At 42.3% G+C, this 26,433-nt stretch overlaps 2 protein-coding genes across 10 annotated transcripts in view; one reads left to right on the forward strand and one right to left on the reverse strand.

The window, feature by feature from the left end:
* CARD8 (caspase recruitment domain family member 8) lies at nucleotides 1–25,370 on the reverse strand. Its single transcript, XM_050772538.1, is given in 11 exon segments — nucleotides 1–955; nucleotides 958–1,190; nucleotides 1,671–1,715; nucleotides 3,498–3,639; nucleotides 7,851–7,976; nucleotides 12,569–12,828; nucleotides 12,908–13,137; nucleotides 13,463–13,613; nucleotides 14,212–14,267; nucleotides 16,515–16,616; nucleotides 25,245–25,370. Coding segments are annotated over 10 exon segments (1,335 nt in total). The 5' UTR covers nucleotides 16,574–16,616; nucleotides 25,245–25,370; the 3' UTR covers nucleotides 1–922.
* LOC126943562 (caspase recruitment domain-containing protein 8) overlaps nucleotides 24,975–26,433 on the forward strand; it is a 49,808-nt gene continuing 48,349 nt past the window's right edge. For 5 of the 9 annotated variants that reach the window (XR_007721767.1, XR_007721766.1, XM_050772440.1 and 2 more), the window contains exon 1: nucleotides 24,976–25,247. The gene's annotated coding sequence lies outside the window, so the exon portion shown is untranslated. Of the gene's footprint in view, nucleotides 25,248–26,433 lie in introns of all 9 variants that reach the window. The other 4 variants (XM_050772444.1, XM_050772445.1, XM_050772442.1 and 1 more) reach the window with 3 other exon arrangements.

Genomic DNA, 26,433 nt, shown 5'->3' on the forward strand with positions numbered 1-26,433 from the left:
ACTGTGTCTCAAAAAAAAAAAAAAAAGAAGAAAGAAAGGAAAGTAAGAGAAGTCATAGCTATCAGATCTGCTTTAAAAGAACTACAAATCAAAGTTTTTCAGACAAAAAAGAAAACTGCAGAATGAAACTTGCAAAATCAAGAGCGGCAGAAATGGGAAATATCTGGAAATCCGTTAATAGGCCCTTTTCCTCGAGAGCTATTGAAACAGTCAATGAGTTACACAAATGTCAATGATTAAAAGTACAAGATACATAGCAATTTCCCAAGGGTTTTTTTTTTTTTTTTTTGATGGAGTCTCCATCTGTCGCCCAGGTTGGAATGTGATGGTGCGACCTCGGCTCACTGCAGCCTCCACCTCCCGGGTACTTGTAGAATAACGTACTTACATTATTCTAGTAATAACAGCAATAGATAAAATGTTAAAGGGACAACGTATATAAAACCAATACCATTAAGAAATACCTTGAGTCTCTTCGATTGAGAGGTTTTGTTCGCGTTCCTGCTTTTTGTGGTGGAATGGTGACACATCAAACAGAGTGTCCATAAAAGCTGGTTTTCAGGTTCATCAGGAGAATTTTCCTTTCTGGAGCCTGTCATACATAAACACAACTGCTCTGACTTATTCACCTTGGGTCTTCGGGAAACGTGTCAATGGATGGAATAGTCATATATCGAGCCATGGTTAGAAAAGATTTAAAAGCACGATTGTTATTTTCTTCAGATATTCTTGAGGGAAAGGCATGGGGATACAGCCCATGGGTGTCTTCCAGGTCACGTATCTGTCCCCAAAGCCTGTGTGATGGCCAAATGTGACCCAGCCCTCCTCTGTTTTGGACACTGGAATCAAGGATGCATCTCTACTCATTCATTTCCAATGAGAACGCTGGATTCTCTCTTCCAGACTCTCGGACTGACTCCCTTTACAAACTCTGCTGTCTAAGATAGGACACGAGGTGTAAGGGTCCCTTTCACTAAGGCTTCTGAAGAGCAGCTCCAGGGCCCAGTCCCCTTTCTTCTCCACCATGCTCAGCAGGGCGTCGGTCTTGCTCTGCCGTGTCTTTGCCTGCTCCACCAGCTCCTTCTCATTCTCACTGAGAACCTCATTGTCTTGGAGATCATCGAGCACCCCTTTCAGGTCCCCAATCCTGGCTTGGAGTTGCCGGTGGTTCTCCCTCACAAAGGCTGCAGCTGGATGAAAGGGGGAGTTGCGGACTCTGAGAATTGCTCTCTTACAGAATTTGGGATCTGCACCAAACGAAGATTCATAATTCCATGGCGGGGGATGGGTCTTCATCTTGTGTCTGTTGCCTAACCCACATTCATTTCATTTTCGATATTTTACTTCCAGTTCTTGATTAACTTTGTAGTCTCATAGTTACTATATATTTCTCAAAGTTCAATATAGAACTACTTTAACTTACGGTTCTCCAGATGCAAGACATTTACCCCAATAACTTGCTGTTTCCTGCTCCTTGGTGTGGACGTGATGTCCTCACGTCCTCCCGTAAGTAAATCATACTCATTGTTTGTATTTTCCTCTGGCATCGCTTGTTCTTTGTAAATGACAAGGTTAGAAGAAATGGAGCCTCACTTTGTGAAGTTAAAGCACTCAAAGGCCTCTGGATATCAGATACATCCATCTGGCTTTAGTGTAAACATTTCACTAACCTGAGAAGGTACGAGGGGCTGATGCAGCTCCAAGCTGGATATCCACTACAAAAGAGGGAAGAATTGGAGATGACATACAATGAATCATATACCCTTACTGAGCTTTTCTAGTCTTTTATGCGCCAATGAAAATAATTTAATTCTCCATATTTTATAAGGCAGGGATCTTGTTTGGCACACTAATATACTAATGAAACCCCAGTAAGTCAAGAGCCACTCACTGCCCATTCAGGAAATGTATCAGAGAAAGGAACACATTTTTCCAATATTCTTTCTTTTTTTGTTTTTTGTTTGTTTGTTCATTTTTTGAGACAGAGTTTCACTCTGTTACCAAAGCTAGATTGCAATGGCCCAGTCTCAACTCACAGCAACATCTGCCTCCCAGGTTCAAGCAATTCTCCTGCCTCAGCCTCCTGAGTAGCTGCGATTGTAGGCATGCGCCACCATGCCTGGCTAATATTTGTATTTTTATTGGAGACAGGGTTTTGCCATGTTGGCTAGACTGGTCTCGAACTCCTGACCTCAGGTGATCCGCCCACCTCGGCCTCCCAAAGTGCTGGCATTACAGACATAAACCACCGCGCCCAGCCCATTTTTCCAATATTCTTTCTACGCACAGGTGAATGTCTTAGGAACTCTGAGGGTTACAACAATATCATATCGTACTGTCTTACATAAATTACAGTCAAGGTAAATGTGTTTTAGACATGAACAATCAACATTTAAGGAGTAAATTTTTATACATGTTGGTACCAGGACTTATAAGTTGATAGAAGATTTCACAACTGGAGCTACCCATTTGAAAATAATTGAAATGATGTTTCCCAGGAGGCCTTCAATATGGTCTTATCCTTTTATCTAAAATCCCTGATGTGGTTTAAAGTTCTGATGAATTTTGTGACCCCCTCCGTTGGTAGCAGCTCAGTCTCCATGTCACCAACACAGAATGAATCTGATGACTCTGAGTATCCCATTGACTATGAGGTGCAGAAATTGGGTTTCTGGTCATTTGACTTCCAGGAAGAGCATCAGCTTCATGGAACAGCACATTCACCGAGAGGCCCAGCCACCCACAGACTCCCCATGTCATCCAGAATTTCCCTATTAAGGAATCAGCATGCTCATGACAGCTGAAAAAAAAATTTTTTTTAGATGAAATTTCCCTTGTTTCCCAGGCTGGAGTGCAGTGGCACCATCTCGGCTCACTGCAACCTCCACCTCCCGGGTTCAAGTGATTATCGTGCCTCAGCCTCCTGAGTAGCTGGGACTAGAGGCACCCTCCACCACGCCTGGTTAATTTTTGTATTTTAGTGAAGACAGGGTTTCACCACGTTGGCCAGGCTGGTCGAGGCAGGTTGATCACTTGAGGCCAGGAGTTTGAGACTGGCCTGGCCAACAGGGCAAACCCCCATCTCTACTAAAAATACAAAAATTAGCCAGGTGTGGTGGCACGTGCCTGTGGTCCCAGCTACTTGGGAGACTGAGGCAGGAGAATCACTTGAACCAGGAGGTTGCAGTGAGCCGAGATCGTATCACTGCACTCCAGCCTGGGTAACACAGCGAGACTCTGTCAAAAAAACCAAAATCTCCTGTTCTTTACCCCCAGGTGTGAGGGGTTTCCATTCCCGTGGCCATCCCCATTCTCAGGTCCCTTGAGCATTTCACTTCCCACAGACTACCATCACTTTCGTTGTCCTCACATGGGCGATATACTGACAATGGATTTCTTATGTGGGATGGAATGAGAAACAGGCTCTCTTCTTTGACATCCAATGGTGGAGGTGCATTTTCTCTCACCAAAAATTCCAGCCTCATCCACTCACCTACCTGGCTTCACCACAGTCTTCCAGACCAAAGTCCCATGTCTTTTGTCAGTAATTTCAAGTTGAATGGGTTCCTTCATCTGCCCAGCATAGAATTTCGAGAAGGGCTGGATTTCTCCAGGGCTCCTGTAGGACAATTTCAACTCCTAGAGGAAACATAGCAGTTGACTTTAGCAGTGGAGGGTGGAAAGGCCCAGCTCCCTACAGTGAACTGGCCAGTGGAACTTTCCCCCTGTTATCTTCACAATGTCCTAGCTGGTTGAGAAGGAAATAGAGGGAGAGAGGTAAACATCCTTGTTTTGTTTTGTTTTACAGAGTCTTGCTCTGTTGCCCAGGCTAGAGTGCAGTGGCACAATCTCGGCTCACTGCAATGTCCGCTCCCAGGTTCAAGTGATTCTCCTGCCTCAGCTTCCTAAGTAGCTGAGACTGCAGGTGCGTACCACTGTGCCTAGCTAATTTTTGTATTTTTAGTAGAGATGGGGTTTCACCGAATTGGCCAGGCTAGTCTGGAACTCCTGACCTCGTGATCTGCCCCCCTTGGCCTCCCAAAGTGTTAGGATTACAGGCATAAGCCACCGCACCCAGTCGGTAAACATCCTTTTAAATTGACAATGTTAGGAAATAATTTTATTCTATGAAAGCAAGGGTAAACTAGCTCTCAACACCCCATGAATCAGAGAAAAATTATCTGAGCTGAGTACAAAAATCTTAGGTGTTGGCTGGGCACGGTGCCTCACGCCTGTAATCCCAGCACTTTGGGAGGCCGAGGCGGGCAGATCACCTGAGGTCAGGAGTTTGGGACCAGCCTGGCCAACATGATGAAACCCTGTCTCTACTAAAAATACAACAAATTAGCTGGGCATGGTGGTGGGTGCCTGTAATCCCAGCTTCTTAGGAGGCTAAGGCAGGAGAATCGCTTTAACCCGGGAGGTGGAGGTTGCAGTGAGCCAAGATCAAGCCACTGCACTCCAGCCTGGGCGACAAGAGCGATATTCCATCTCAAAAGAAAAAAAAAATACCTTAGGTGCTGAGGCCCCCCATTAATAACTCTACTAACAGGATCTCAGACTGTAGAGAAATGTAGGAAAACTAGCAAAGGCAGCTCATCGGGTCTGTCCTGGCCTTGCTGGGAAGCCAAGGGTCAGATGTGGCATTGTGCTTTCACGTCCTTCTCTTCGTTCTGCACCCGACTTCCCCAGGATTCCTAAGGAAAGCTGCCCTGGGGAATAGGAGCTACCCTCATAGGCAGGACAGAATTAGGAAAAGCTTAGTTCGTGCAAATCTCTAGTTTCTTTAGGAAACAAGCCCTACGACTCTTGGAAAATAGCAATTTAAAAATTCTAAGAGGTGAGGTCCTTGGTTCTTTGTCTTTTTTTTTTTTTCTTTTTTTCTTTTTTTTTCTTTTTTTCTTTTTTTTTTTTTGGAGTCTCACTCTGTCACCAAGGATGGAGTGCAGTGGCTCGTTCTCGGCTCACTGCAACCTCCGCATTCCAGGTTCAAGGGATTCCCCTGCCTCAACCTCTGAGTAGCTGGGACCAGGTACCCGCCACCACGCCCAGCTAATTTTTTGTATTTTTAGTAGAGACGGGTTTTCACCATGTTAGCCAGGATGGTCTCAACCTCCTGACCTCATGATCCATCTGCCTCAGGCTCCAAAAGTGCTGGGATTATAGGCGTGAGCCACAGCCCCTGGCCTAGGTTCTCCATCTCTTTAAAAGGAAGACGAATCTAAGGAGATTTTACCTTGCTCAAGATTATCACCTCATATTACAACTGCCATTTCTTTTTTTATGTTTTTTTTTTTTTCTGGAGACAGAGTTTTGCTCTGCCACCCAGGCTGGAGTGCAGTGGTGTGATATCGGCTCACTACAACCTCCACCTCCCAGGTTCAAGTGACTCTCCTGTTTCTGCCTCCTGAGTAGCTGGGACTACAGTTGCTCGCCACCAATCCAAGCTAATTTTTGTATTTTCAGTGGAGACGAGGTTTCACCATGTTGGCCAGGCTGGTCTTGAACTCCTGACTTCAAGCGATCTGCCCACCTCGGCCTCCCAAAGTGCTGGGATTACAGGCATGATCCACCACGCCCAGCCTTATGATGGCCATTCCTTATGCCATGTTTACTGTTTGCATTTTTATTGAAGGAACTCCCTGTATTTTATTTATCTCCATACCAACAATGTTTGTGGAAGGTCCTGCCACAACCAAGAATGTATCTTGCCTGAAGGACAACTGAGCTTCTGGGAACTGTCTGGCTGGTGTTACAGAGAGAGAAAGTCATTTAGGAAGATAGGGTGAAGAGATTCCCCAGCAAAAAACTTTCCTTCTAACAAGAAGCAGCTCAGAAATTGCTCCCTTTCTAACCTCAGGCAGTTCAAAGAAATCACTTGTCTCCTAACAAAGAGCAGCCTGGAAGATCAGGCTGTAAAACACAAATAAGCACTGGGCGCGTGGTGGCCCAACGCTGGTAATCCCAGCACTTTGGCAGACCAAGGCAGGTGGATCACCTGAGGTCAGGAGTTCAAGACCAGCCTGACCAACATGGTGAAACCCTGTCTCTTTCACGTCCTTCTCTTCGTTCTGCACCCGACTTCCCCAGGATTCCTAAGGAAAGCTGCCCTGGGGAATAGGCGCTAACTTCATAGGCAGGACAGAATTAGGAAAAGCTTAGTTCATGCAAATCTCTAGTTTCTTTAGGAAACAAGCCCTATAACTCTTGGAAAATAGCAATTTTAAAATTCTAAAATTTGTAAAAAATACAAAAAATTAGCCAGGCATGGAGGCACACAACTGTAATCTCAGCAACTTGGGAGGGTGAGGCAGGAGCATCCCTTGAACCAAGGAGGTGGAGGTTGCCGTGAGCACAGCAGCCTGGGAGACAGAGTGAGACCGTCTCAAGAAAACAAACAACAACAAAATATATAATGGACTGAGATGCATTTTTTCCCATTCAGATTAGAAAACAATTAAATTTTGATACTTTATTCTAGAGATGGATATTTTGTTGGAAAATCTCGTCCTTTATTCTTGAGAACTTATATTGTGAAAAATCTTTGAAACTCTCTTTGGAAATGTACTAGCTTTAACTTGATGAGTACTCTTTGAATCAGTCATTTCTCTTAGGACACTCTAGCTTCACATGAAAAACATAAAACTGTATGAGTTGAAATATTTATTGCCAGGGCACTTGTTATGAGAAATTACAAGCAGTTCAACTAAATGCTGAATAATAATGAAGTGATTTAAAAAGCTCTAGGGTTTTAGCTACATGGCATATTATGTCCTATTAAAAAAACAAGGAGGAGGCCGGGCACGGTGGCTCAAGCCTGTAATCCCAGCACTTTGGGAGGCCGAGACGGGCGGATCACGAGGTCAGGAGATCGAGACCATCCTGGCTAACACGGTGAAACCCCGTCTCTACTAAAAATACAAAAAAACTAGCCGGGCGAGGTGGCGGGCGCCTGTAGTCCCAGCTACTCGGGAGGCTGAGGCAGGAGAATGGCGTGAACCCGGGAGGTGGAGCTTGCAGTGAGCTGAGATCCGGTCACTGCACTCCAGCCTGGGTGACAGAGCAAGACTCCGTCTCAAAAAAAAAAAAAAAAAAAAAAAAAAACAGGGAGGAATAATTTCAATTGTGCAGAAATATACAGTAATCTCCAGTAAAAATACATAAAATATAATACATATCATATTTTTTTTAATTTTATTTATTTTATTTTTTGAGATGCAGTCTCACTCTATTGCCCAGGGTAGAGTGCAGTGGTGTGATCTCAGCTCACTGCAACCTCCAGCTCCGAGGTTCAAGTGATTCTCCTGCCTCAGCCTCCTGAGTAGCTGGGATTACAGGCGCCCACCACCACACCCAGCTAATTTTTTGTGTATTTTTAGTAGAGACGCGGTTTCACCACGTTGGTCAGGCTGGTCTCAAACTCTTGACCTCGTGATCCGCCTGCCACGGCCTCCCAAAGTGTTGGGATTACAGGCCTGAGCCACTGAGCCTGGCCAAGATATCATATTTCTTCATTCAAACACCTTAACAAATACTCCTTAAGTGACTTAGCTAGGCAAGATGTCAGGCCTGCAGGGAACCATAACAGAGAAGCGGAAACTTCAATTTAGAAAACTGAACGTACAGTTTTAATCACAAGATAAGTGCCCCAAATGCTAAAATGTTACCTCTGCCTGTGTTAAGGTTTTGGAAATATTTAATTTGATTAAGACCGTTTTCCTGTATTTTCGATTTTTTAAAACTTTGTATTTGCGATTAATGAAAAAAATTGCATCTTGCTAAAATTCTTCTATTTGTTTCAAAAGTACAAAATATTCTGAAATCTGTTGTTAGATTTGAATTCTACCAACCGTGGGTATTATTTCCAGATGAGCAGAATTAGACACAATATAATGGGCACCAAAGGTCAGGGGTTCCACTGGGGGTGAAGTCTGTAGACGCACACCACAGAAGCGCTCTTCCTCATCATCTATCATCTGAGGAATAACGGGGAGGAACATTAGAAAGCACACAGAAAAATAAATAAGCACAAATAGTGGCATAAAAGTTTTCTATATATTTATTGAGTAGCATGTAGGATATGATTCAGTTGATGTAAAGATTGAGATGATGGGGCCAGGCATGGTGGCTCACACCTGTAATCCCAGTACTTTGGGAGGCCGAGGCAGGTGGGTCACCTAAGGTCAGGAGTTTAAGACCAGCCTGGCCAACATGGTGAAATCCCATCTCTACTAAAAATACAAAACTTAGCTGGGCATGGTGACTGACGTCTGTAATCCCAGCTACTTGGGAGGCTGAGGCAGGAGAATCGCTTGAACCCAGAAGGCAGAAGTTGCAGTGAGCTGAGGTCATGCCACTGCACTCCAGCCTGGGCGACAGAGTGAGACTCCGTTTCAAAAAAATAGATTGAGATGATAGATAGATAGATTATATTTTTATAATCTATAAATTTTATAATCTATTAAAATTTTATAATCTATTAATTTTATAATCTATTATAAATAGATATAATCTATTTTAATAAAATATGCAAATAATTTATTGCTCCATAATTTTCACAGTGGATACACCCATGTATCCAACACCCAGAAGGAGATACAGAGATAGACAGATAGGTGGTAGAGTGGTAAACTAGATAGATAGATGTAAACATGCCTCTATGCAAAATAGACATGGTATTAACCTTTTGCTGATGGACATCTCAGAGCCAAAGGGTTTCTTGTGAATGGTAAACTTATCATAAACTCCTGTACAGTTTGATTTTATTTTTACACTGTGGAGAGTTTGACCAGGGGACTTATAAAACCCAGGGACAAAGGGACTTCCTTTTGGTGCCTCAGCCGAGGACTGGTAGCTCGGCTGTGTCTGTGAACACGTCTCTGATGGGTGAGGGTAGAGATGTCACTTCTCTCCATCACACGGCTGCTGTGAGATGCTCGGCCACCTGAGCACCGGGGAGCAGATACAGAAGAGTGAGGTCCCCTCTGAGAGGTCCAGAAGCTGGAGCAGAAGGCGAGACCTCAGAATTATCTGAGCAGGCACCAAGGACATAGAATGGAATTCAAACAATAAGAAAACCTTTCAGAAGTCTCAGGGGCAACTCAATAGAGACTTTATGGAAATAACGAGCAAGAATTTAAACTAAAAGCAATTGACAGTAGGTGGCATTACTAGTCCAGCTGTTAGACACCCTTGGGGTAATGACTGGGAGAGTGTTCAAGGGGGCCTCAGAGAAGTTGGAGATGTTCTGTATCTTGTTCTGGTGCTGGATACATGGGCGTGTCCACTCTGAAAATTATGGAGCAATACATTATGTGCATATTATATTAATTTTAAAATATCAGTGATAGTAATGAAGAAATAATGGGCAAAGCTGAAATATAAACTGGGCCTGGAATATCAAATAAAAGAAAAAAATTCAAGTTATACTGAGCAAAGGGATGAAATCATGATGGGGATTAAGCAGCGAAGGGATGTGGAGACCTATCCAGGAAGCATCCCACATATGCCTATAAAGAGAACCAGCTCCAGAAGGATAAAAAGAAACTGACGGAGGAAAGACATGATGTATCCTGCCTTCTCTGATAAATGATTATTTTAAATGAACCGATATATTCAATGTAAATTATAACAACAACAGATTGGAAGTATAAGAACCAAAGACATCAGTATAACATTGGCAGGGTTATCATTATGGACTGATTTCTGAAGAGGTCGAGAGACATACTACTGTACTTATTTTCAAAGAATGGAATAGCATTCTTTATTTGTTAGAGTTCTTACTATATACACATATATTTTTCCCATAGCATGAACATTCCATGTAATATCTTAGGTTGTCATGTTTTTCACTATTTCTTACTGATGTATCCCCATCCCCTAAAATAGTGCCTGGAATATATAAGGCACATAATAAATATGTGTTGAATAGATATATTAGTCCATTCTCATGCTGCTGTAAAGGACTGCCCAAGACTGGGTACTTCATAAATGAAAGAAATTTAGTTGACTCACAGTTCCACATGGCTGGGGAAGCCTCACAATGATGGTGGAAGGCAAAGGAGGAGCAAAGTCACATCTTACATGGCCGCAGGCAAGAGAGAGCCTGTTCAGGAAACTCCCCTTTATAAAACCATCAGATCTCGTGAGATTTATTTGCTATCACAAGAACAGCACAGGAAAAACCTGCCCTCATGATTCAATCACCTCCCACAACACGTGGGAATTATGGGAGCTACAATTCAAGATGAGATTTGGGTGGGGCAAAGCATTACAGTAATGGAAGTATGAAAAATCAGGGTGTTATGAAACCCCCAAAGGAACATAGTAATTCTCTACCAATGGATCCTAACCAAAATGAAATTTTCATCTATTGGTGCTGAATATTGAACCACATGCAACAATCTCCATAAAAATTTAGGACTACCGAGAAGGGAGCTTCCTTTTCTGGGTCTCAAGGAGGAGATGGGCAGAAGAAATAATATGCAGAGATTCTATCACTGCATTTTATTTTATTTTATTTTATTTTATTTTATTTTAAAGTGTTATGACACCCTCAAAGGAACATAGTAATTCTCTACCAATGGATCCTAACCAAAATGAAATTTTCAAAGTGCCAGATAAATAATTCAAAAGACTGAGCTTAAAGAAGCTCAGTAAGAGATGCAAGATAAATCTGAAAACCAACACAAAAAAATCTGAAGATTCATTCAGGGTGTGAACTAGAGATTTACCAAGGAGACAGATATCTTAAAAAAATTAACATCTAGAAATGAAAGATTCATTGAAAATATAATACAGTGGAAAGTTTTAATCATAGACTGGAACAAGCAGAGAGAACCTGAAGACAAGCCTTTTTAATTAACCCAGTCAGGCTAAAATAAAATAATAAATAAATAGAAGTATGGGGCTACATAAAGCAATGAAACTTATGAATCATCAGTATTTCCAAGGGAGAAGAAAAAGGAAAAAACTTAGAATCTAAGAAAATGGCCGGGCGCGGTGGCTCACGCTTGTAATCCCAGCACTTTGGGAGGCCGAGGCAGGTGGATCACCTGAGGTTGGGAGTTCAAGACCAGCCTGACCAACATGGAGAAACCCCGTCTCTACTAAAAATACAAAATTAGCCGGGGTGGTGGCACATTCCTGTAATCCCAGCTACTCGGGAGGCTGAGGCAGGAGAATCGCTTGAACCCGGGAGGCGGAGGTTGTGGTGAGCCGAGATCGCGACATTGTACTCCAGCCTGGGCAAAAAGAGCAAAACTCTGTCTCAAAAAAAAAAAAAAGAAAATAACTGACAAAAATTTTCCTAGTCTAGCAAGATATTTAAAGATCTGGATAAAGGAGGCCCAGTGATCACCAGCAAAATACCCTGCAACATGAACTTCACCATAAGATATGGTCATCAGACTGTCTAAGGCCAAGTGAAGGGAAATATCCAAAACTCAGCAAGAGAAAAGCATCTAGTCACCTAGAAAGGAAACTCCATACGATTAACAGTAGACATCTCAGCAGGAACCGTACTAACCCAGGAGAGAATGGAGTTCTATTTTCAAACCGCTTTAAAAAAAAACCCTGCCAACCATAGACGCCACCACGCCCGACTAATTTTTGTATTTTTAGTAGACACGGGGTTTCACCACGTTGGCCAGGTTGGTCTCCAGTTCCTGACCTCAGGTGATCTGCCCCCCTCAGCCTCCCGAAGTGCTGGGATTACAGGCGAGAGCCATCGCCTCAGCCAATTTTCTGCTGTATTTAAATTACCCACAGTAACCACCTTAAATACAGCCAGGCATGCTCTCGCCTCTTGTGATTGGGATGCAAAGATGGTAGGCACCAGGACGGTAAAATCTTCCTGGCATAATCTTCGCACCAAGGCTGGAGGCGCAGAAGCAGCATTTTATTCGGAAACAGCAGCTTTGGAGCTGCAGAAAGCAGAACATCCGCTTCATCCCTAACCTAAGAGAGGGTGTGGGACCATCAGCCTTTTGTAAATGCGCTAGAGGGAGATGCCACCGAAAGGAAGGAGTTACCCTAGAGATGTGAGCAAGTGTGAGACTGTCACTCAGATATTATCCGTCTAAAATTTGGTGATAGAGGCCGGGCGCGGTGACTCATGCCTGTATATTCAGCACTTGAGAGGCTGAGGCAGGAGGGTCACTAAAGGTCTGGAGTTCAAGACCAGCCTGGCCAACATAGTGAAACCCGTCTCTACTAAAAATACAAAAAGTTAGCCAGGCATTGCGGCGTTTGCCTGTAATCCCAGCTACTCGGAAGGCTGAGGCAGGAGAATCGCTTAAACCCAGGAGGCGGAGGTTGTAGCGAGATCATACCACTGTATTCCAGCGTGGGTGACAGAGCAAGACCCTGTCTCAGTAGTCCTGAATTTCGACGGGGATTCTTGCATGTGGCTCAATATTCAGCACCTATAGGTGACCCTCGGGGAGAGTGATCCATGTTCTCTCCATGAAAACTGTGCCTTGCCCTTTCTGTTCCACTGGAGGGGCCGAGGGGATAACCTGGAAATATCATTGTCATCTTCTCTGGTCTCCTAAATCGCTCAGCTTACCTTCGTCAGCAAGGCGTCGCTGGGGACAAGGTACAAGTGGAACTTAATGTCTTCGGGGTGGGGGTGAAAATAGAGCAACGTGTTGGAGGTGATGGGGATGGAGAGGCGCGTCCCCCTGGCGATCCGCAGCAGGATGCCCATCAGGGAGAAGCTGGGGTTGTCCAGGACAGCATAGAAAGGCTCCACCCGGGATGGACGCTGCAGGACCATCCCTTCATCCTTAAAATGGGCCACGAGGAACCAGGAGACGTCCACCTCACCTGCCGCAGGAGAACCGCAACAGCAGTGAGACAGCACGCGCCCCGGCAGCCCCCACAGCCTCCGCTCACCCCGCATTACCTTGGAGGGAGATGAAGTGGGGGAGGTGGATTTCGGCCACAGCCTCCTCTGGCTCTGCAGTGACGGCAAACAAGGGGCCGGCCGCCAGCCACTGTTCATGGTGCTGCAGGTCCAGGGCCAGGTGCTGACTCCAGGAACCAAACGCAATCGTCACCGTGACCGCATCCCTTACCAAGAAGCCGAGGCCGGTGGCTGACCACAGATACCAGCCAGCAGTGGGGAACCGAAGGCTGAAAGGAGCCAGAGTGATGTCATGACGGGAAAACACCAGGACTTGGATTTAAGCAGCAATGTGCAGAGGGAGGTGGGATTTGAAGTGAGGCAAGTTCAGGACCCATCTGCGACTTTCACTACATTAGAAAACGCTGGGGAGTTCATTAACCTCTCTGGGCTCCAATTTCTCTGCACTCTATATATATATCGAAATTAAAATACCAATTTCACAGTGCATGAAATAAACATATTATTGATGAAATTTTAGCTATCATAAGGGACAGAGCCAATACACTTCGTTTATATCAGAGCTGTTTTCAAATCAGCATCTTCCATTCTTACCTGTATTTGTTTGCACTCTTATTGATCAACTCAACATCCACATTTCCTTCAGGTCCCAGAAACTGATCATATTTATAATCTTGTTTGAACATAAAATGGAGTTCAGCATAAATAGAGGAAATCATCTGATGCATTTCTGAGTAAACAGCTCCTGAAAAAAAGATACTAGACACATAAGAGGTAAAGGGTTGGAAGAGGCATGGCCTGAAGGACTCCTGGAGGCTGAATTGCACAGGTGCTGTTGGGATACAGATATTGAAAGAGAACAGAGTGACCAGAATATGGAGTTTTGCTCATGACTAAAAGTATACCCCAAATTCCACAGGGCTTTCTGGGAAGCCAGGCTGGACAGCTTTGGTGGGAGGCACCGTTTGCTGAGGACTGGAATCAATGCACCTACGTTTCTACTGGCCCCAAGTAGCAGATGACATCTGCTGGTGAGGCAAGTCCAGGTCAGAAAAGGATCGAGCTTTTCTGCAAGGTGAAACAGCGTGCATCCTTCCTAGTCCCTGCTGCTGTCCCCAGCCACCAGGACCATCCCCTGGTTCCCCTGAGCATTTCCGTGCCCCAGCGGTGAGAGGCTTACATGTCCCCATTTAAACTGCACAGTGCACTGTGGCCGAGGTAAGGAAAATCACTCCTGATCTCTTCACTGCGCAAAAGACTCTAAATTGTCTTCTCCACATAAAACCACAGAACATTTCCATCAATCCACACGCCCTTCACTCCTCTCCCTATTAGCCCATTACCTGAAACTTGTTCTTCTGAAGATTCCTGGTCTTCTGATGCGCTGGAGGTTGGGATCCTCATTTCACAAAAAGATGAAAAATATCAAGAATGAGTTGATGAAGATGAAGACGACGTTATTAAAAACTGGAGCTGCACCGTCCAGTAGAGTAGCCGCTACCCGGATGTGGTATTTAAATTTGTATGAATTACACTTAGGTAAACTTGAGTTTCTCAGTTGCACTATGCACATTTCAAGTACTCAACACCTACATGTCACTCACGGCTGTAACACTGTGTAGCAGAAAACAGAACACTCCTGTCATCACAGAAAGTTCTCTTACATAGGATGGGCCTAGACTACCAAAAAATAGAAGACATTTTGAATAAAGATATTTTTATACAGATTTATAAATAATAGAGCTAACGTGCTGCCTTGAGCCAAATGTGTCCTGACATCTCTTCTCTTTGGACTGTGCCCATGTTCAACGTGCACACAGCCAGCTTCTCTGGCTTAAATCGCTCCAATTGGTATCATATGATGTTGGAATCAAAGACTGAAGCAGTAATGAACCAATGCATGAAATGCATGCATTTATATTCCAAGGTACTTCCAACCTTGACCACACCTGGGAAGCTTTAAAAACAACCCAATACCCAGGTCACAGCCCACACCAATTGAATCAGAAGTCTGGAGGTGGGACCGCAGCATCAATGCTGTCAAAGCCTCACAGGTGATTCCAATATTAGCCAACATGGGCTCCATGTTCTACAGGGTCAGTCAATGGTTCATCAGGTTAGAAGTGATGGAGTGTCCTTTAGGTCAAGATATTCACTGGCCAATATGACAGCCACTAGCCACACAGGCCTATTTACATCTTAGTTTTAAATTGTTAAATGTGAACATCAGTTCCTCATTTGAAGTAGCCATATTTCAAGTGCTCAAAAGCCACACGTGGCTCTTGCCTGCCACCATGTAAGACATGCGTTTGCTCCTCCTTTGATTTCTGCCATGATGGTGAGGCCTCCCCAGCCATGTGAAACTAAAAGAATTTTTCTGGGGAATGGACATAGGCGTGGGACGTCTGGCAACAAAATCTGCTTTGGAGAGGACCCCAGGGAACAGAGATGAGGTCTCAGGCTGCTCTTCAACTCCCAGCCCCAAGAAATCCTTCCACCATGGCCTCCCAAAGCACTGGGATTACAACTGCACTCAGCCTGAGCATTACTGTTTGATAGATATTCCCAAATCCCTCTCCACAAAAGGTTACAACAGTGAACACCTCCATCAGCTGAATATCCGTGAAAGCAATTGTTGAGAAATTCTGAAGTAAGTTCAAAACCAAACTGTAGAAAAAAAGTCATTGATAAAAAAAAAAAAAAGCAAAAAAAGAAAGAAAATAATTGAGGAATTATTACTAAAGGCAACTTTTGTCTAAAAAAAAAAAAAAAAGAACATTTGATTGCAATGCAAAACCAGGTTTCAGCTGGAACATAAAGCCTGTTAAAGACATCAACAACGAAAGCAAAAATCCTGAATATTTTTTCAGCAATTCTAATTAAAGTATGCATCTTTTTTAAAAAAAAAAAAAAAAAGCCACATGTGGCCAGTGGCTTCCACACTAGACAGCACAGAGAGGGAACATTTCCATCCTGGGTGAGAACTCTATTGGACAGCATTGACTTTAGAACGTCTGCTGCAGTCCAGTTGACCAGAGGGTCCTGCTTTGGGGTATTTGGCATTGGTTTTATTCTATTTTTATTATGATTATTTTTTAAATTTATAGATTTAAAATTTAAATCTCCATCTCAATTTTTAAAATATTAATAAAATAATAATAACAATAATAAAAGATTTAAAATTTTAAATCTCACTCTGTTGCCCAGGCTGGAGTGCAGGAGGCCGAGGTGGGCAGATCAAGAGGTCAAGAGATCAAGATCATCCTGGCCAACATGGTAAAACCCTGTCTCTACTAAAAATACAAAAATTAGATGGGCGTGGTGGTGCACACCCGTAGTCCCAGCTACTGGGGAGGCTGAAGCACGGGAATCGCTTGAACTGGAGATGCAGAGGTTGCCATGAGTTGAGATTGTGCCATTGCACTCCAGGGTGACAGAGGGAGACTCCGTTTCAAAAAAAAAAAAAAAGTACACCTGGGTGCCCCTGGGGTTTTCCCCTTCATTCATACAGAGATGAACGAGTGAATACAATGTGAGCAGAACCTTTCTTCCAGAAAACATCCATGGTGCCCTGTATCTCATGAACTATAACGAGATGCAGAAGAATCAGCCATCAGGAACCCGCACAGAGCGCAAAGTCACTCACCGTCTCCACAGCTCTTCATCACTGCTGCTACTCTCTTCATGACACTCCTTTTTGTCCATCTGTCAAATGTTGTATTTATCTCTTTACTGTATCTTTTTCACCCTGAAAAAATAAAAAGAGGTTGTATTTAGGTACATGGGAAGAACCGTCAGATAAATCTTAGCTTCCATGTCTCTAAAAGGTTGACAAAAGCACTTATTGCTCATTCAAAAGAGATGCATCAGTGGAATTGCTCCTAGTAGCGGTAGGTGCTTAGAACAGAGGCCGAAACAGGAGAGCTATAAAATAGAAACTTCTTTTTTTTTTTTTTTTTTTTTTTTTGCCTAATGAAGTGGTAGTATGGATTTTTCAAATTCTTTTATTTTTGATGTAGCCCTGCATCTGCAAGTTAAGCCATGTAGAATAGTAACTTCTAGAGATTCCACCTGACAGAGGCAAAAGTGTGATTATTTTCCTTGCCTTCCATTCTTCTCTCGTACAACTCTAATGGTTTCTCTTGCCTAAATCGTCACCTAGATTTCTTTAAAATGCTTGGGTTTAGGAACCGTTGTCTGACCCATTACCTTCACCGGTTCTGCTATGACATTTTTTAAAGATTAGATTTTTAAAATAATGGATTTATGGATATATAGTTCACCAACCACACAATTCACAAACCACACAATAAACTATACAATTCAATGTCGTATATAGCATAGTTACAAAGTTGTAACTATGTAACTAAAACCACCACAATCAGTTTTAGGACAGTGTCATCACCTCAAAAAGAAACTCACTAAGCGGCACTCCCCATTCCCCACATGCACGCACACCCAGCCACAGGCACCCACGAATCCACCTTCTGTCTCCACAGGTTTACTCATTCTGGACATTTGATTTAATAGGAGTTATTATGGACTGAATGTATGTGTCCACCCTCAAGTTCCTGTGTTGAAATCCTAACTCCAAATGTGACGATACGAGGAGATGGGGCCTTTGGGAGGTGATGAGGTCATGAGGGTGGAATCCTCATGAATGGTCTCAATGCCCTTAGAAAAGAGACCCCAGAGACCTCCCTCCCTCTTTCTACCATGGGAGAGCAGAGCAAGAAGTCAGCTGTCTATGAACGAGGAAGCAGGTCCTCTCCAGTCACTGAATGTACCCAGTGCCTTGATCTTGGACTTCCCAGGCTCTAGAACTGTGAGAAATAAATCCTGTTGTTTAAGCCACGTGGTCTGTGATACTTTTGTTAAAGAAGCCGAAAGCGACTAAGACGGGCATCAAACAATATATTGTCTTTGTGATGGATTCTTTCACTTCCCATAATGTTTTCAAGGTCCATCCGTGTTATACCACATAACAGAACCTCCTTTGCTGAATAATATTCCACTGTATGGAGACACCACATATTCTCTATCCATTCAGCAGACAATAGACATTTGGGTGAGTTCCACTTTGGGGCTCTTATGAAAAATACTGCCGTGAATATTCAGGTCCAAATTTCCATGTGGACAGATTATTTTTCCTTCGCTCTGGAGTGCAGTGGCCGGATCTCCGCTCACTGCAATAATTAGGAGTGGAGCTAGTTTTTTTGCTAGAGACGGGGTCACCGTGTCATGGTCTCGATCTCCTGACCTCGTGACGCTATGGGATTTAACCTTAATTGGCACTGAGTAACGCAATGTTTCCTAAGCACCAATTTCCTAAGCACCAATTTCCATTCCCAGCAGCAGTGTAGGAGGGTGCCAGCTTCTCCATATCCTCACCTATAATTGTTATTATTGACCTTTTAAAAATGGCCATTCTGGTACGTGTAAAGTGATATCTTATTGTGATTTTTGAAGATTAAGTTTTATATAATAGTAAAAATACATATTAATAGCATTGTAGACACTTTGGATAACAGAAAAGAAAATTGGTGAATTACAAATCACCCCAAATCCAAACACCCATAAATAATCCATCTTAACTTTTTGACTATTTGATTGTATTGACTATATTAAAATAGCGTGATATGGTGCGGTGGCTCATGCCTGTAATCCCAGCACTTTGGGAGGCTGAGGTAGGTGGATTACGTGAGGCCAGGAGTTCCAGAACAGCCTGGCCAACGTGGTGAAACCCCATCTCTCCTAAAAACACAAAAATTAGCCGGGTGTGGTGGTGCATGCCTGTAATCCCAGCAACTCGGGAGGCTGAAACAGGAGAATTGCTTGAACCCAGGAGGAGGAGGTTGTAGTGAGCCAAGATCACACCACTGCACTCCAGCCTGGGTGACAGACTGAGAATCTGTCTCCAAAAACAAAAACAAATTATTTCTCTGAATTTTCATTAGGTGATTACAGCTACCAAGAAAATTCTAGTAGGTAAACACAACCACCTTCTAAGAACTTAAAACTCTCCAATATTAAATGGCCAGTTCCCTCAGAATAAAAACAAACCAAATTATTTCAACCAATTTCAACCAAAATGAACTTTGAATAATTAATTCAATTGTTTCACTTTCTTTTTAAAGAAGTTGTGAAGAACTTCAAAATGACATGACTATAGAACAATAGTGAGATGCAAACAAAGAATAAAAACTACCACATAAGAAATTGTGAATTTCAGCCGGACGCAGTGGCTCACGCCTGTAATCCCAGCACTTTGGGAGGCCGAGGCGGGCGGATCACGAGGTTAGGAGATGGAGACCATCCTGGTTAACATGGTGAAACCCCGTCTCTACTAAAAATGCAAAAAATTAGCCGGGTGCAGTGGCGGGCGCCTGTAGTCCCACTACTTGGGAGGCCGAGGCAGGAGAATGGCGTGAACCCGGGAGGCGGAGTTTGCAGTGAGCCGAGATCGGGCCACTGCACTCCAGCCTGGGCGACTGAGCGAGACTCTGTCTCAAAAAAAAAAAAAAAAAAAAAAAAAAAAGAAATTGTGATTTTCATTGAGCAGCTTTACTGTTAGTCTTAATATGGTGCTAATTGGAGTTGGTTTTGCATTGCTCAGTAGCAGAGATAGAATTATGGTTTGTTATATGTGGTGATATAATATACAAATATACCCTCTCTAGCTTTCTCTACTGACATAATTAGGTGCATTGTGACTCCAGCAGCAAGAGCCTGATGTATGTGCCTAGAATTCATGTTTTGATTTCTAAATCTCTAATAGTAGTTGTGAAGAGCTCAACTCAGTATGGAAACTGATCCGGTCACATATTTTTCTTCAGCATCTTAAATAAACAGCACAGACTCTGAGGTCACACTATGCTGGACACACTGTAATTGCACAAACACAATTGTAGGGCTTTGTTCCAAGATGGTATTAAGACTTGATCTATGGATAAGATCAACTTGTGGGTGATTAAGAGGTGCCCCCACTAGTTCCCTGCAACTGGAAATTGTAAACCTACTTGTGTGTTTAAAGATGCTTGAAACAATATTGCAGAGAGAGGATGGTGAGACAGTGAAGGGCTGTATGATCCTGAGTGTTAAACACAAGTTGATTTATTAAAATTATGCGGCATTCCTTGGATACAAATAGTTCATTTTAAAAAGCAGGAATAGTATGGGCCAGGCGCAGTGGCTCAAGCCTGTAATCCCAGCACTTTGGGAGGCCAAGACGGGCGGAGATCACAAGGTCAGGAGTTCGAGACCATCCTGGCTAACACACTGAAACCCCGTCTCTACTAAAAAATACAAAAAAACTAGCTGGGCGAGGTGGCGGGCGCCTGTAGTCCCCGCTACTCGGGAGGCTGAGGCAGGAGAATGGCGTAAACCCAGGAGGCGGAGCTTGCAGTGAGCTGAGATCCAGCCACTGTTGGGATTACAGGCGTGAGCAACTGCACATGGTCAGAAGAATCTTAATATACAAAAATGAATAGCTTCTTAATATAACAGACTATCCCAATTGCATGAAAGAAGAAAATGCACCCATTAAAATAGAAACTATGGTGCCTAGAGTTAAACTTTACAAAACAACTACACAACCCATATAATTTTTTTATGTTAAAATAATATTAAACAGGCAAACATAGCAAAGATTGACGTAAATCCTCAACCAGCTTATCCTGGTATTAGCTATATATATAATTGTATTATATATAATTGTTATATATATAATTGTATATATACATTTATTTTATTATATATTGTATCGTAAATATATTTATTGTATTATAGATAAGTAATTGCACATATACATTTATTGTATTATAGATAAGTAATTGCACATATACATTTATTGTATTACATATAATGTAAAATTATGTATGTAATTGTAATATAATTGTATATGTAATAGTATATATAATACAATTATCCAACCAGGAAATTGGTGTTAGCATATCGTACCATTACCTAATGTGCAGACCTTATTTGAATTTTGTCAACATTTCTCTTAACATCCTCTGTTCTCCAAGATCTAATCAAGGATCTCACATTGCACTTAGTTGTTATCTGTCCTTAGATTCCTCCAGTCTGTGAGTTTCTTATTTTTTCCTTGTCTTTTGTGATTGTAACACTTTTGCTGAGCATGGTCAATTATTTTACAGAATGTTTATCCATTTGGATTTCTCTGACATTTTCTCATGATTAGGTTGAGGTCATGCACATTTGTCTTCTGTGTTCACTCAACATGCCCCAGCCTCTTTTCTTTATGTTCTGGTGTCACAGTTTGTTCCAATTTTATCTTGTATATTCCTGCCCCAGCCCTGGAAGTCAACACTTCTCCTTGGCTCCCTTGTATTCAAAAACAGTATTTCGAAATCTTGGTTTCTAGGAACTAAGGGTATTTACGGGAACTAAACAGTCTTTAGGAACCTTGTTTCTGGGAACTATGTGTGTTTATGGCTACTAAGGTATCATTGTCCTAGTCTCTCAGTGGAAAGACCTAGGGAATCCATGCATGGATACTGAACTCTGCCTACATATGCCTGTATTTACTTCTAGATGGATAGACTGACAAACAGATAGATAAATAGAGCATAGCAGAGTAAAAGAGCTATTCTGATACATGAAACAGGAAATCAATAATTTAAAAAAAAAAAAACAAAAAACCATTGCTCTAGAAACGTGTGTGTCGAGAAAAGAAAGAGAGATCAGACTGTTACTGTGTCTGTGTAGAAAAGGAAGACGTAAGAAACTCCATTTTGATCTGTACTAAGAAAAATTGTTTCTGCTTTGAGATGCTGTTAACCTGTACTTTAGCCCCAACCCTGTGCTCACAGAAACATGTGCTGTGATGAATCAAAGTTTAATGGATTTAAGGCTGTGCAGGATGTGGCTTGTTAACAATATGTTTGCAGGCAGTATGCTTGGTAAAGTCATCGCCATTCTCCGTTCTCGATTAACGAGGGACACAGTGCACTGCGGAAGGCCGTAGGGACCTCTGCCCAAGAAAGCCTGGGTGTTGTCCAAGGTCTCCCCGCACTGAGACAGCCTGAGATATGGCCTCGTTGGAAAGGAAAGACCTTCCCATCCCCCAGCCCGACACCCCTAAAGGGTCTGTGCGGAGGAGGAGGAGGGAAAGAGGGAGGCCTCTTTGCAGCTGAGATGAGAGGAAGGCTTCGGTCTCTTGCTCCTCCCTGGGAATGGAATGTCTCGATGTAAAGCCGACCATTCCCATTCGTTCTATTCTGAGACAGGAGAAAACCGCCCTGTGGCTGGAGGTGAGACACGCTGGCGGCGACACTGCTCTGTTGCTCTGTGCTACACTGAGATGTTTGGGTAAAGTGAAACGTAAATCTAGCCTATGTGCACATCCGGGCACAGCACCTTTCCTTGAACTTATTCATGATACAGATTCCTTTGCTCACATGTTTCCCTGCTGACCTTCTCCCCACCTGTTGCCCTGCTACACTCCCCTCGCTAAGATAGTACAAATAATGATCAATAAATACTGAGGGAACTCAGAGACCAGCATCGGTGCAGGTCCTCGCATGCAGAGTGTGTCCGTCCCCTGGGCCCACTGTTCTTTCTCTATACTTTGTCTCTGTGTCGTATTTCTCTGTGTCCCACCTGAAGAGAAATACCCACAGGTGTAGAGGGGCAGCCCACCTTCACAGCCAGGTGCTGTGGCTCACTCCTGTAATCTCAGCACCTTGGGAGGCCAAGTCAGGCAGATCACTTGAAGTCAGGAGTTCGAGACCAGCCTGGCCAACATGGTGAAACACCGTCTCTACTAAAAATACAAAAATTACCCAGGCATGGTGGCGCGGGCTTGTAATTTCAGCTACTTAGGAGGCTGAGGCAGGAGAAGTGCTTGAACGCGGGAGGCGGAGGTTGCAGTGAGCCGAGATGGCGCCACTGCACTCCAGCCTGGGTGACACAGCAAGAGTCCGTCTCAAAAATAAAAACTCAAATAAAATAAAATAAAACTTGAAGTGACTCAAATGTTTTTTAGTAAGGGAATGAATAAAGACATCATGATACATCCAATGATGAAACAATATGCAATTTTAAAAGAATGTCAAAGATCTCTAAAAACTGATACTGATTATCACTAAGACCTATTGTTAATGAAAAAAGGCATAGTAAATAACAGTGTGTAAACCTACTCTTCAACAAAAAAGCAAAAATTTGTATATGCATAAACTCTGGATATATATATATACACATAAAGTAATACTACAGGACATATTCAACTGTGCTTGGGCAGCCGACTATGTGAATTTATTACTCTTTATAAAGTAAATAAACAGTTTAAAAACCTCCACCTAAATTTTTCACATGGAAAATTTCATTTATATATATAATACTTTCATGACACTATGTTATTATACATATGTACATATATATAATACTTTCATTTGTTTGGATGTCATACAAACCAAATTAAAATTACACTAAATTTTAAATTTTAAAATTAAAATTAAAATACACATGATTTTTATCACTTGTGATACACATTCAATTGAAATTTCAATTAAAATTCAGTTACCACTCATCAAATGTTACTATCACAATTTCAATTGAAAACATTTTCATATTGCATTTAAAAAGTTAGATTGTTTACTTTTATTTTAGAAATCAAATTATTTCAAGAAAACCAAATACTCTTCACTTTAAATTGTTTTTACTCCCACGAAAATCTGTATTCATCTTCACAAGAAAACAATGCAAAATTACATTCCTTAAAGTTCAAATACTAAAATTCTTGTATAGTAAATAATGTATTTTATATGACACTGGAAATGTTTAAGAACATCTAATAAAAATCCCAGCCACGCATGAAGGCGTAGCCCTGCCTGCATGCATTGCCTGTAGCCCCAGCCACTCTGGAAGCGGAGGTAGGAGGATCTGGGCCCAGATGTCCGAGACCAGTCTGTGCCACATGGTGAAGCCCTGTCACTTAAAAAAAAATCCTAAAATTTTAAAAATTTTGGAATAAAATTGATTATTGCTTAACATATTAAAGAAACAAACAACAAAGAAATGAACAAATGATATAAATAAGGAATCAAAAGGATAAAACACAAATGTCCTGAAAAGATGTTAAAATTCACTAGTAATCAGGGGAATGTGCATGACAACCACTATCAGATATCATTCTCACCCACAATACTGATGCAAATAAGAAAATCTGAAAAAATCAAGTATGAATATGAATGTGTAGTTATGGAAACTCGTAAACCGGTAGTGGAGATAAGCAAAAACACAGCCGCTTTGGAGAATAAAATGGCTACATCCAGACAACTTCAAGACACACCTACCCTTGAAATTATGTGTGGACAAGAAAATGCATATAAAAAGTCCATTGTATTATGGTTTGCTATCAGAAAACAGGGTAACAAACTGAATGTCCATCATCAAAGAATGGATACATTGATTATAATATCATCACTGCATTAATACTGTAGTGCAGTTAACATAAATTATTAAAACTACATGTAAACGTGGATAAACATTTAAAGTGTAGTATTGGGCCGGGCACGGTGGCTCACACCTGTAATTCCAGCACTTTGGGAGGCCGAGGCGGACGGATCACCTGAGATCAGGAGTTCCATGCCAGACTGGCCAAAACGGTGACACCCCATCCTACTAAAAATACAAAACTTAGTCCGGTGCAGTAGATGGCACCTGTAACCCCAGCTACTCGGGAGGCTGAGGCAGGAGAATCGCTTGAACCCGGGAGGCGGAGGTTGCAATGAGCCCAGATCGTGCCATTGCACTCCAGCCTGGGTGACAGAGCAGAGACTCCATCACAAAAAAAAAAAGTAATATTGATTAAAAATCAAATTGCATGAGACTGTACAGCATGACACCAAGCAAATATAACTTTTAAATATTACAGAAAATAATATTGAAAATACAAACCAAATACATCACGCGGGGGTGGGGGTTAAGAGGTTTCTGGGCAGTGGTAACATCCGAGAGTGGCTGGATGAATTACAGAGAAATTTCATACATTGCTTCAATTTTATTTAAAATATATTATTACCTATGTCATATATATTTTATTTTAAATAATGGGCAAGGATATTATAAACGCTCCAGAAGTAAGGAATCGTGTTTTTTTCCTGCCCACATTAAAGATGCCCCCGATGCTTGCAGCGACCCTGTTGATTGCCCACAACCATCATGGCGACCGGAAGTCCTGGGAGTTTATTTCCCTCAATTCTCAGAAAACCCTCCTTCTCTACGAGCATTATTTCAAAAGAACTTGAGAAATGGAGAAACCGGATCCTAAGGGGATTCTCCCATTTGGCCTGTCCTCCCCTAAAGTCACCACCTGCTGCTTTTCAGGAGCGCTTTTTTCAGGAGCGCTTACCAGGTGAGTTTCACGAGCCCCAGGGTACAGGAAGGAGGAGCAGCGGCTTGTGACTTGGACACTGCCAGGCTGCTCGGTGTTCTGTTCCTCTTGGTCACTTAGGAAGAAAGCAGTACTCCAAAGGGTTCCGGAAGTTCATGTGAGGCTGTCAGAAAGGGAAATAGCGCCCTCCCCTTGTTAAAAACAAAACAAATTTTGTCGTAGCTTAAATTTATGACTTCAGTGACTTGGCTGGGACAGTCTTAATAATCTCTCTCATACTCAATTGGTCTTAATTTCTGTAATAATAATTTTATACCAATGTCTATCTTGTTAATACTAATAATTTTACATTGTAACTACAATACTTTAATTTTTAGAAGTGTTAACCTAAATAACAAACATATGAAAGCTTCCTAAAGGTAACAGTGTTTATTTGGGAATGGAGCATTGCAATTGGGAATAGACATGCCATATTAAACTATGAGTATATTCAGGGAGATAAAGGAAGACAGAAATGGGGAGGATTGCATATTGTTTTGACAGAATTTTCCTTGGCTACCAAGATCAGTCACAAAGGTGGCATTAGTCCAAGGTTGGACAGGCAATTGCTGGGCAGCGTTCCTTGCAGAAATATTTTTTGTTTAAGGTTGCGAAGACCTTTATGCAAGGTTGTGGGTTTTGTAAAGTCTTTTTCATTTTCAGGCATACAAGGATAAGACCCCTCTCTTAATGGCCTTCCTGGCTCTATTTGTCAGGGTGATCTTAACATGAGTGACTCCATTTTGTTCTGACAACTTTCAGATTTCCCCTTGTGATCAAGAACTTTCTCTGAAAGCATCATTGATCAATCATTCTGTAATTAAGATTTGATGTCCCTTGATGCCAGGATGGACCTGTCCCAGTTTGCTGGTCTCGTCTCATCTTCTGGGGAGTGATTGGTGACTAGGAATCGATGTCAAAAGCATTTGAGCAACAAATGAGATTTGAAGGGTGCAACTCTCAGGCTAAGTCTCCCTAGAGTCCATTAATAAGTTCAATTTTGTCTGTTCTACAATCTTTTGCTATCGTTTTAAAGTGCTGGTTCAGTATTATCTTGGTAGGAGCTGTGCCTCTGAAAAAATTTAACAAGTAACAGATACAAAGTTTAAAAAGGAGAAATACAAAGTAAGAGGAAATACAAATTAAGAGTAATATGAGATTTTCAGTT

Source organism: Macaca thibetana, chromosome 19 (assembly GCF_024542745.1).
Source record: "Macaca thibetana thibetana isolate TM-01 chromosome 19, ASM2454274v1, whole genome shotgun sequence".
In the NCBI taxonomy this organism is placed as follows: domain Eukaryota; kingdom Metazoa; phylum Chordata; class Mammalia; order Primates; family Cercopithecidae; genus Macaca; species Macaca thibetana.